Raw genomic sequence first — 12,825 nt, forward strand, 5'->3', positions numbered from 1 at the left:
AAAAGTGTAATTTTGAGCGAGATTTTGTAAATTTGGTTGGAGCGATTTTCAACAAATCACATGTTGACACATAAACAAGATTTTTAATATATTCCAAATTTTTGTTTCTAAATTGGAACGTGGATGACTTTTAAAAGGCACCCGTGTTACAACGGGCTCCTTTACCCTAGAGCCCTTTACCCTAAGTAATGCTTGTGAATTAGGAGGTATTGGAATCTGCAAGCAAATCATTGGTCATGTGGGTTAGGGTTTGGGCAATTGGTATTGAAAATTTGAATGGTGATAATCGTGTGGTAGGTCAAGGAGAAGGAGACAAACAAATAATGCAAAGAGATAGGGCTGAGGGGAGAAATGGTAGAATAACATGCAAGGACATGGACATGGAAGGAAGAAATCCGCCCAACAGAACAGCACTCCTAATAAGCTTGCCCTTTGCTTTTCTCTCCACTAGGACCAGGCCTATATATCTGCTGACACTCTCTCGCGCGCTCTCTCTGCTTGCATGTGGCAGTGAGTGATCGCGCTCCCACTTTGAAGGGAACTTTGTCTATTTGTCTGTAGAGGTTCCTCCGGGAATCCTCCCGGATCTAGGGAACCTCTGCTTCTCTCCCTCTCTCTCTAGACTGCTTTTCTCCAACATCAAGGGAGCTCGTCTTCCCAGCCTCCCTTCCCACACAGCCATACATCAATTAGGTCTCTACCATGTCGACCCTCTTGGACGGTCTCATCAACCTGGACATCACAGACTCAGGCTACCTCATAGCGGAGTACATCTGGTACGCCACGCCCCCTTCCTTTCTCTCTCTAATTTCTCTTGCTTCTGATTTCCTTTCTTAGAGTCGTCGTCTTCATCTCCTTCCCATCCGTGCCTGGCTGGAAGAGGGTTTTTTGAAAGGCTCATTGCTGCATGCTCAATTTTAGCTAGAATTCTGTCTTTCTTGACATTTCGCATCCCATTCTGTGCCATGTGACTGGATTGCCAGTTCAAAATGCTGCCTTGATATTGTATTGTTGGATCGATCATCAAATTGCAGCGAAAGAATACTGTGCATTTCTATAATACTTTCTAGCTTGTTTCTTCCAAACTCAGTGCAACTAAACCTACTTTCAACAATTGTGACTAAGTCTGGAAGGGCCTTTGGTGCAGGATCGGAGGGTCTGGCACGGATTTAAGGAGCAAAGCGAGGGTAATGAAGTAGTTTTGAATTCTCCATAAGTTCCTGTGATTAAACAAGATCAATTTTTGTGGAAACATCGATGCACTAAGCAGAATAATGCAACCCGATTTCGTGTTTTTTCTGGTTTTTTGAAATACAGACCGTGAAGGCTCCCATCAAGAGCCCTAAGGACCTGCCCAAGTGGAATTATGACGGATCTAGCACTGGTCAAGCCCCTGGTGAAGACAGTGAAGTGATACTCTAGTATGTGCCTCGTTTTCTTTCTTATTAGCAATTTATTTGAGAGTATGGAGTACCAGTTTAACCCCATTTTCATACCACTTCCGTCCCTGTCACACGTCCCACATTTTCTTGTACTGATCGTCGAGCTTTCCAGAGATGCAAAAGAAACTATTGGGATGGCATTGAAATCTCTCTCTCTCTCTCTCTCTCTCTCTCTCTCTCTCCTCTTCCTTCTTCTTCTTCTTCTTATCTTGGGGCTTTATGCCAAACTAAGGAAGAAGTCCGAAACTAAGTTTGATCTAGCAAAGCTTTCCATTGACACACGTGCATTTATGTATGGCATATGTCTCAATACACATATTCCATGTTCGACATCTCAGTGACTGCGGAGATGCTAAGATTTGTAAATTGTTGGTGACTGCTTTAGAAACTATCCTCCACAACTCGTTCATATTACTGACATACATGGGAATGATGTCATGTGATCTCTCACGGTTTTGTCAATATGAGAATCTGTGAAACATCTCTGTATTGTTGCAGCCCTCAAGCTATATTCAAGGACCCTTTTCGGAAAGGAGATAACATCCTTGTAAGCATCCTTGGTTTCAATGAAAGAGAAAGGGCAACAGATCTGAATCACTAAAGGAAGATATGTTCGTGCAGGTTATATGTGATTGCTACACTCCAGCGGGAGAGCCAATCCCAACGAACAAGCGGTGTGCAGCTGCAAAGATATTTGCAGAGAAGGCAGTTGAGACTGAAGTGCCCTGGTAACATTAACCTTTGGTTCAACCAGCACATGCCCTGTTAAATACTGCCTTCGTCTTTTGCTAATGTCAAGAAAAACTATGCATATTCTTGTTTGGGCTCTCTTCTGTGGGGTTTTTATATTTTCTTCTCCAATCAAAGAAGGGAAATTCATGCAATACTGCCAAAGAACAATTAACAGAACAATGTAGAGGGTGTAAGAAGATAAAGTCGTTTGTTAACTTGAGTAAGCATGTAATTCAGGTATATCTCCCAAGTTGTTGAGGCCTTGCTTGACACTGGTAGTTTTATGCAGGTTTGGGATTGAGCAAGAGTACACACTTTTGCAAAAAAGCGTGAAATGGCCGCTCGGGTGGCCTATTGGAGGCTTTCCTGGTCCCCAGGTCAGTGAAGAAACTCTAATTTAAGCGCTTTTGATTGGCAATGGTTGTTATGGGACTCCTTATTTCCCTACTTTGTTTTGAATGTCAAGGGTCCATACTATTGTGGAGTGGGAGCTGACAAGGCATGGGGTCGTGATATTGTTGATGCTCATTACAAGGCCTGCATTTATGCGGGCATCCAAGTCTCAGGCATCAATGGGGAAGTTATGCCTGGGCAGGTACTATTGGATAATCACAAAAAACACATCAAGGGCAGTGAGAGGGTCTAACATTAATCAACTTCTTCCACATGAATTTGGGTTGTGTCTCCTCTGCAGTGGGAATACCAGGTGGGACCCAGCGTGGGCATTTCTGCGGGTGATCAGCTTTGGTGTTCCAGATACATATTAGAGGTGCTTGTAGTCAGAGAGATAGATTGATTGATAGATTCACACGTTAGAAATATATTGGTTTAGACATGATATTTATAGGGATATGACCCATGAGCACACATTCCAATATACACATGTATGAATATATGTGTACATAGATATATATACATGTGTGAATACGTGTGTGTGCATATATAATATCTGCATGCATATATGAATATACATGTAGATATATGTTTATATGCATGTATAGATACATGTGTACATAGACATATGAGAGAGAGAGAGAGAGAGAGAGAGAGAGAGAGAGAGAGAGAGAGAGAGAGAGAGAGAGAGAGAGAGAGAGAGAGAGCTTCTTTTTCCAACTTATGATGTTTGGGATTTTCATTCAGCGCATCACAGAGCTTGCGGGAGTGGTACTTTCCTTGGATCCCAAACCCATTGAGGTAAATAAAATGCTGCAAGAACAATCGCATCCTCCTGTACTTGTTGTCGATAAATTATAAAGGTAGAGGAATTTGATTGAAAAATAAGTGAATGTGGTAGCAGGGATTGCATCTCTTCAATATTCCTGTTGATGGGAATTATATTCCTTTGCGTGGACACCCTCCTTATTTAGAGAGGTTGAAATCAATCATTCACATTCCCATGCCTACATAGGCGTTTTAGGCATATGAAAGGCCTTACTATCCTTTGGCCTATAAGGTCATCTGAAGGCAACGGGTACAAAGCTCAAAACATCTAAAATGCAAAAGTGAAGGGTAAGAGTGTAGGAAATGAGCCGCCTCATGACAGCGGAAAGTAAAAACTCTTACCTATATAAAGAGGTGGCCGAGCATGCATGCTTACTTTGTATTCTTGTTTTCTTTAGCTTTCCTTAAGCGGTTTCTTCTCCTCATAATTTCCTTGCACTTGAACTATGTATGCATTGAATTTGTTTTATTTTTTGAAGCTACAAGTGACAATTATGTGTCTCTTTCCTGATCACTCTTTCTGTACTCATTCCTCTTTTTTTAAACATTCATGATTTATCTTTTTGTTAGTGGTTGGCCTGGCCTTAGAGGAGATGGTAAATAGGTGTACAAATTATTCCGTGTTGCTGCTGATCTATGAAAGGGTCTCTCTCTCTCTCTCTCTCTCTCTCTCTCATTCTCATTGCACTTCCTTTCGGTTTAATAAGTGTTAATACTTGTGTCTACAAGTTACGTGTTTTATTTAAAATCTCAACCATCATGCATAAAGGAGTATGTGGGAGCCTCCTGCTCACAAAGCTCTCAAGCTTATGATGTAACTAGGTCTACAACTTTGGAACCCTCAAAATGACTCAAAAGGAGCTTTGTTACTGTTTTTTAATTGTCATTCTCTGACCTTTTCCATCATGTGTAAGCTAGATTTAGTAATATGGGTGTATAAATAATATTGTATTTTCTTTTCCAACATTCTATCCATGTATGATTACAGGGAGATTGGAATGGTGCTGGTTGCCATACCAACTACAGGTGAGGAGCGTTAAATGTGATGCTCATATGCCAAGATGATCGCTTTAACAATGAAGTTGGTGAACTTTGTTTACCGACTCTTAAAACAACTCATAAAGAGTAATCTTTGTTGGCTACTTTTCTCTCTTTGAAGTCACTGAGTATATTCCTTGACTTCACAGCACACTATCAATGAGAAATGATGGTGGGTATGAGGTGATCAAGAAGGCCATAGAGAAATTGGGGTTGCGGCACAAAGATCATATTGCTGCGTATGGAGAAGGAAATGAGCGACGCCTCACAGGACGACATGAGACAGCTGATATACACACGTTCACATGGGTAAGTGTGTTCATAACACTCAAAAGGTAACCTCGACGCAGAATATTCATCCTCTTTGTGTTTTCGTTGGTTTTGAGCAGGGTGTTGCCAATCGTGGAGCCTCCATTCGTGTGGGGCGCGATACAGAGAAGGAAGGCAAAGGTGAGTCCACATTGTTTGTTAATCTACATCTCTGACGAAAGGTAGTGCGGTGTTTTTAGTGGGCTGAAAACCCCTATTTACTTCTTTGTAGGCTACTTCGAGGATAGAAGGCCTGCAAGTAACATGGATCCGTATGTGGTTACGTCGCTGATTGCATACACTACCATTCTGTACAAGCCATGAAAGGGTAATCTATGCTTGCTGGTGGCACTAGTATCTTCATTTTTTGATGTCTATGTGATGATGCTGACCAAGTTTCCTTTTCACTTTTGCGCCATCTGGTATAACATGAAGGGCTCCTGTATAGCATACCGTCAGACCTCAATTCACTTCTGCTGTGAAGGGCCGGTCTTGTTTGTTGAAGATTAGTTGATCAACCTCGGGAATAAAGCATCCATATCCCACCTTCATGCAGAAGTTTCTTTTTGTTGTTTGTCATCATTCCTCCAATGATTGTTCATTCAACCCAGAATTGCTTTGTATGCACACCTATTCATCTTCAAATGCATTGCCCTTGTATGCTCCTATTGCTTTTCTTTAACAACAAGTGTAACCATTGTAATTTTTTTCCCCTAAATTTCGAGTAATCTTCGTATCATAGGAAAGCCAGGTGATTATATAAACAGATGCCCAGTTTTTATCATATTAACAGAAGATTGTAAAAGACCGGTTGCGCACGTAAGTGGTCACCACACAACCAAGTGTGTAGCCAGGCCAAAACACAAGAAAAATGAATGTGAATGTGTAATGAAATCCGACTATTCTTAACTAGTAGCCATTCAATCTCTCAAATATCAGGAACTAGAATAATAATAACCGATGGAAGTGATAGAAACAAGCGGTTTTCAATATACAAGCCAAATTTTGCAAATTTGAAGAAAAAAGGCTCATGACGCCTAAGCATTGCTCGCTGCATCCTTAGCTATTCTACATTAATGCTCACATAAGAATTCTATGAACTGTCAGCAAGCAACCATTCAACATGACCAACACTTAACAAGTACGTGGTAAAAATTCCCTTGATGTGTAGGTCCTTTGCCACATCAACAGCTTAGATTGCAGCCTGTTTGTGCTATATGGCAATTGAGAAGAGCTTTGCCTTAGCTTGCTAGACTTTGATTTGCACTGACGCTCCTAGAATGCCATTAGAAGTTGTTGGAAAGCAAGCAAGCAATTCATTGAGGATATGCAAAGAACCTCTTCATAAGAGCCGGCCTTATTGGAAGATGATCCGAATGCACGTAGAGATGTTATAATAGCTTACATTGAGAGGACAGAATGAAGAGAAAGAGGAGAAGAGAAGAGGAGAAGGGGAGAGAGGCAAAGAGAAGAGAGATATACAGGGCAATGGTATGTTACTTCCAAGGGCTAAGCATCTAGTCCTATTACATGGCAAATTCTTCCTACAATGAAGGCAGTGCTTCCGAGGAAGCAAATGAAGAAAAGATGCACTTGAAGATGATGATGATGACGTCAACCCCATAGATTAAAAGAAGTTGATCCTAATGGATGACTCCAAAGGTTAGTGTACACATCATTCATCATCAGAAAAGAGTTTTCATGTTAATTTCATGGGGATAGCACTTTAATTATCACTTAATCTATCAAGTTCTAGCGTTCACAGAAAACCGGTCTTTAGTGTATTTTTAAAGGACAAAAGTTCAAAATTCCCGGCTAGTTTGGAGGTCACTTTGATGGAAACTGGTTAAATTTGGAGAATTTGAGTGTAAAAACCCATAAATTTTCACTAAAACGAGAGATTTCCAATGCTCTCCTTTTTTCCATCGGTTGATTTAAAAAGTTTTTGGTGAACAGTGCATTCAACCACAAGTCCTTCAAGAGGAAACAAGTGACGAAATCACAAGGCTACCACTTTGAAGGTAGTTCTGTCAAAGTGGTATTGAGGTAGTTTTTCTTTGTCAAACTACTCTTTAACTTGAGAGGCTTGGCAATGCATGACAGCTTCAAAATGTCATGGTTGTGTTAATTTTTCTTGAATGATGATTCTATAGGTGGTTCTACATTTTATCAATAAATTTTTTCTCAAACAATTTGTACTTATTTGCCTTTTCAAAGAGCTAGCTATCTCAAGTTATACTTATGATTATGTTAAGGATTTCATGAGTATTGATGCTTTAAAAGGCACTGAAATTTGTCGAAGTAAAAGTCTTGTAAGTATAAGTTCTTTTTTTGTTTTGTTCTTGGTGGATCTCTACAAAAATTTATAGGAATTTCCCTTTGCTTCTTTACAACAGGGCTGTTGTGGATTGGTTTTTCTCACTTGTAGGGTTCTTCTTATTGCTAATGAAGGTCTTAGGTAGCTTGTAGTGGCTAGTTATGACGATCAACCGGATTTCCTAGTTTAGAGCATTAGGGGAATCTAAGGTTCAAGGATGCTCGTCGCCATTGACCGACAGAAGTGTGGGTAGGTATGTCACCACTATAAAGCCCCGGTAATGAGAAGCCATCCTGACTTCCTCATAGGATAGGTAGAGACCTGGCGATCGTCCCCTCTATGTCTACACCGATTGTGGTGTTATAATGACATAACATTGGTATCACAGCCTTGGTTTCGTTCGACGTAGCTAGGACACGTGATGTGAGGTTCCCAACCCCAAAAGATTGAGGCGACTTGATAGATGGCCTTCCTTTCTTCTCAAGTTTCGTTGCCGACACCCTACTCCGTTTCCACAAAACAAAGATATGAACAATAAAAGAGAGGAAGTTCTTTATCCATCGTGATCGTGGTTGTAAGGGTCATATACCACGAATCAGGTCGATAATCAAGGGATTTCAATGAGAGCTAATTCTTATATCACAATGATAAAATCCCATTGACATATTTAGAATCTATACTCTATAAACAACGTTTTTTTTTCACGTTTAAGAGGCACGATCGCCATTCATAAACCCTAAATATGATATGAAACTTAGTTTAAACTAACTATTAGTCTTGTGAAAATTACTCGACTGATCGGGTCCACCCATCTGCATATATAGATCCGTTTGGATACTAATCTCCCACTTTCCACACCGCACTCACTCGTTCCTCTTGTTTTTTAAATACTACCACATTGTTTTACATATACAAACAATGTTCCTTTGTTAATTCCGAACACAGGTTCTTTCATACAACCCTTCAAATATCACTAAAACAATTCAAACAATGCCTAATAAAAATAGTCCTATATTTCAACATTTTTTTTTTCAATTTTTTTTGAGTTTGCCTCTACCCGTGGACTTTCTCTGTTTAACCAATATAGGATTTACTTATTTGCTAACCACAAATTGTGCAACTTTTCTTCTCACTAACTACGAGGTATCTCGCTGACTGTTAGGAAATAGGACGTAGCTAAGGAGTAGTTTACTTAATGGAGAGAGATAATTTTCACACGAGAGAGAGAGAGAGAGAGAGAGAGAGAGAGAGAGAGAGAGAGCGCACACATGATATACATGGTTCACCCAATGTGAGCTACATCCACAAGAAAGCAGCCACTTAATGACTTTAATACTTCAAACAAAAAGTAGGTTACAAAGGGATTATACCCTTAATAGAGCTCTCGCATTGCTTCACTCTCACCACCTTACATTTTTGTGTGTAGAAGAGACCTCCTTTTATAGGCCAAAAGGGCTGCCCTCTCTCATGAGAAGCAATCATGTGTAGTCGCCCTTGTGTAGACAAGTCAAAGTTGGACTCTCCAATACGTGCATATGTAGCCGTCCTTGAAAAGACAAGTCCGCCTTGAATTCGGCCACCAGCCATCACCCATTGACTTCTGACCACCAGCTATCGGCCATTGTCACTACCGGCAAACCGACCAACCGATCGGTCATTTTTCGACCGTCGTCCGGCCATAATATTCTGGCAAAAAAGAATATTTCGAGGAGTGCCCATGAATTTTTGGTTTTTTGGTGAGTGATTTTTCTTCACGTACGATGGCTTCTCCTCATAAAAGGAGCCTTAAAATGTGTGTTTTTAATACAAAAAATTAAAACGGGTAAATCAAACTCCATATATAACAATCTCCCACTTAAAGACTGATCTCCACACCAAACATGTGACTGCTTCCATCTTGGCTTCTTATCTTTGAATGCCGATTGAAGATGAGCAAAAGCTAAACTTCTCCTTGTTGAGTACCTTTGTAAACATGTCTGTAGGATTTTCACTTGTGTGCACCTTTCCTAGCTTTAGTTGTCCCTCTTTCAAAAGAGTGCGTATAAAGTGATATCTCACCTCAATGTGCTTTGTCCTTGAGTGAAAGACTGAATTCTTCGCAAGATGAATGACGCTTTGACTGTCACTATACAAAACACAGTTGTCTTGCTTGAATCCAAGCTCCTCCAAGAATCTGTGAAGTCACAAAATCTCTTTGCTTGCCTCTGTCATTGCTACATATTCTGATTTCGTGATAGAAAGTGAGACCACTTTCTGTAACTTTGAAGCCCAACTTACTGTTGTGACTCCAAATGTGAATACATAGCCAGTAGTGCTCTTTCGAGTATCTTTGTCACCTTCCATATCTGCATCAGCACACCCTTACAAGAAAATATTAGTGCTTCCAAAATACAAAGCATTTGTTGTCCCTTTAAGATACCTAAGTATCCACTTCACAGCTTGCTAGTACTCTTGTCCATGAATCTACTTACAACTTCCACTGCATGTGCAATGTTTGGTCTTGTCCAGGCCATATCATACATTAGAGAACCTACCACCGCAGCATATGGAACTTTAGACATATAGGCTATCTCCTCTTGTGTCTTTGGACACATATCTTTGGTTAGTTTAAAGTGATTATCAAAGGTGTAGAAACCGATTTTGCATCTTGCATTGCAAAACTTTCTAATACCTTCTTGATGTAATCCTCTTGAGATAGCTTTAGTGCCTTCTTTGTCCCGTCCCTTGATATTTTCATACCAAGTATCCGCTTTGCAGTACCTAAATCTTTCATTGAAAAATATTTAGACAATTCCTCTTTTAGGTCTTTGATATACAGCATGTTAGCACTTGCAAGCATGTCATCAACATACAACATTAGGATGATGAACTTCCCATCTCCCAAATTCTTTGTGTAGACGCAGTGGTATAAGTTGCATCTTCTGAATATGTGATCCAACATCCATCGATCGAACTTCAAGTACCACTATCTTGATGCTTGATTTAAACCATTCAAGCTCTTCTTTAATCTGCAAACCATTTTCTCATTACCTTTTACTTCATATCCCTTTGGTTTAAGCATGTGAATTTCCTCCTCTAAGTCACCGTGAGGGAATGTTGTATTTACATACATTTGCTCAAGATTTGAATCATGAGCAGTCACAAGGCTTAAGACAAGTTTAATTGAGTTCATTTTTACAACAGGAGAAAATATTTTATTCAAATCAATACCTTTCTTTTAAGAAAACCTTTTCACCACAAGCCTGGACTTGTACCGTTTCTTTCCACCTTCTTCTTTCTTCAACTTATACACCCATTTTTTCTGCAATGTTCGCTTACCTTTAGGCAACTCAACCAACTCCCATGTTTGGTTGCGATGTAATGAGTTCATCTCCACTTACATGCTCTTCATCCATTCTTCTTTGGATTCGTGTTACATAGCTTCTTTGTATGATTTTGGCTCTCCAAAATCTGAGATCAAGAGATGGTTGAAGGAAGAAAAAAATCTTTCTGGAAGTCTACTTGGTCTTGTAATCTTCGGGACATAGGTGAGGATCCTCATTTGGTTGATGTTGTTGCACGTTGTCACTGCTTACACTCCTTGAGTCTTCAGTGTCCTCAAGCTCCATGTACTCATCACCTGTATCTTTTGTTTTCTTTCTTTCCAAGTAATCTTTGTACATATTTTGTTCGTTGAAAATTACATCCCTACTTCTAAAGATTTTACATCTTTAGGATTCCATAGGCGATACCTAAAGTCAGCTTCTCCATAGCCAATGAAGAAACACTTTTTGGGCTTTGTATCTAGCTTTGACCTTATGCTTCTATCTATGTGCATAAAAGCCTAGTATCCAAACACTTTGAGAAATGCATAATTCACCAGTTTACTTGCCCATGCCTCTTCTGGAACTCCCTTATCCAATGCCGTTGAGGGTGACCGATTGATTAAGTATACATACGTACTTACTGCTTCCATCCAAAGCTCAAGTGGTAAGCCTGCATGTAGAAGCATGCTTTGTGCTCGCTCCATGATTGTTATATTTATCCTTTTTAAAATTTCATTTTGTTGTGGAGTCCTTGGGGTTGTCCTTCGTCTCCAAATGCCATTGCTAGCACAAAAGATTTCAAAAGCTTGGCTGCAATATTCGTCTTCATTGTCGGATCTGAGACATTTAAGCTTGCTACCTGCTTCATTCTCCACAGAGGCTTTCCACCTTTAAAATATGGAAAACACATCGGCTTTATTCTTCAGTGCATAAACCTATATTTTCCTAGTTGTATCGTCTATGAATGTTACATGGTACAACGAGCCACCAAGGGATGGTGTACTTGCAAGACCCCAAAAATAAGGATGAACTGATTCAAGTTTTTTAATTTTTCTTTCATTTTTTAATTTTTGTAATTTCACTCTCTTTTGCTTACCGTAAACACAATCTTCACATAACTATAAATCCACTTCTTTAAAACCTGGTAGAAGCTTCTTTGATTGAAGGATTTGCATTCCTTTGGCACTCATGTACCTAAGCCGATAGTGCCACACTGCACTGTCGACTTCTGTAGCTATTGCACAAGTTGAAGATTGTATGCTGATAGTACACAAGTAAAGTGCACCAACCTTTTCTCCTTTGGTAACCACTAAAGATCCCTTTGAGATCTTCCACTGTTTGTTTTCGAATGCAATGTCGTGACCTTCATTGTCCAATTGTGTTGCAGAGATCAATTTTTTGCGAAGAGAAAGAACATGCTTAACATCTTTAAGCTTCCATTGATTTTCCATTAGTAGTTTTCACACAAACTATACCTTTGTCGATAATTTCACAAGCTTCATCATCTCCCAAGTATACATACCCAAAATTGCCTTTGGTGTAATCTTGCAAATGCTGCTTGTACGGAGTCGCATGGAATGAAGCCCCGAAATCTACTATCCAAGAATTAGACACATTGTCTAATGAGAGAATTAGAGCATCTTGCTCTACTTTACCTACCACATTGGCCTCTTATGTTGACTTGTTGTCTTGATACTCTGACTCCTTCTTCTTCTTGGACCAACCATCCTTATTGACGTGGCTCTTCTTACTGCAGTTCCAACATTCAAAAACTGACTTTGTGCATGACTTGCTCCACCTTGAGCGATCACGACCCTTTTGGTTTTTGAACTTCTCCTTAGGCTTTTCTCTTGTTTCCACTGGCAGTATAGTACTTGATGATTCACATGTGCTTCTCCTTCACATTTTCTTGCTTAGGAGAATACCCATAACATCATCAAGCTTAAGAGTTTTGTGTTAGAGACAGAGTTACTTACAACCATCACAAGGTTGTCCCAACTATTCGATAGAGACGATAGTATAAGGAGTTCTTGTACTTTGTCGTCGAAATTGACCTTCACCGATCGAAGTTGATTTATGTTGATGTTAAAGTCATTTAGGTGTTCTGCAATTGAACCATTCTCTGCCATCTTTAGATTGAACTAGCGCTTCATGAGAAATACTTTATTGGATGTCGATGGTTTCTCATAGAGGCCATTAAGTTCAAGTCCTCCACGGTCTTTATCTTTGAAACGTTGAAGGCCACCGTTGACGCCAAACTTAACCAAATTGTTCCTTATGCCTTTTGGTCAAGGACAATCCATGCTTCATCTATCATTGTTGTGGGCTTCTTTGCAAGACCGTCTAGTGACAAATAAAGGTCCTTCTGATAGATATAGATTTCAATCTGCATCTTCCAGTGTTGGTAGTTCTTGCCGTTGAACTTCTCGATCTTGAGCTTCCCTTCTTCGTCATTACTCCA

At 39.9% G+C, this 12,825-nt stretch overlaps 1 protein-coding gene across 1 annotated transcript; it reads left to right on the plus strand.

The window, feature by feature from the left end:
• Nucleotides 1–395: 395 nt before the first annotated feature.
• On the plus strand, nucleotides 396–5,460 carry LOC147438257 (glutamine synthetase cytosolic isozyme 1). Its single transcript, XM_086487549.1, has 14 exons — nucleotides 396–776; nucleotides 1,148–1,187; nucleotides 1,318–1,421; nucleotides 1,941–1,989; nucleotides 2,064–2,170; nucleotides 2,464–2,551; nucleotides 2,641–2,769; nucleotides 2,869–2,943; nucleotides 3,315–3,368; nucleotides 4,384–4,421; nucleotides 4,583–4,742; nucleotides 4,823–4,883; nucleotides 4,975–5,070; nucleotides 5,178–5,460. The coding sequence occupies exons 1-13, from the start codon at nucleotides 703–705 to the stop codon at nucleotides 5,064–5,066; spliced, it is 1,071 nt and encodes a 356-aa protein (XP_086343675.1). The 5' UTR covers nucleotides 396–702; the 3' UTR covers nucleotides 5,067–5,070; nucleotides 5,178–5,460.
• Nucleotides 5,461–12,825: the final 7,365 nt, after the last annotated feature.

The sequence above is a fragment of the Adiantum capillus-veneris genome, chromosome 17 (assembly GCF_014529385.1).
Source record: "Adiantum capillus-veneris isolate H3 chromosome 17, ASM1452938v2, whole genome shotgun sequence".
Lineage (NCBI taxonomy): Eukaryota > Viridiplantae > Streptophyta > Polypodiopsida > Polypodiales > Pteridaceae > Adiantum > Adiantum capillus-veneris.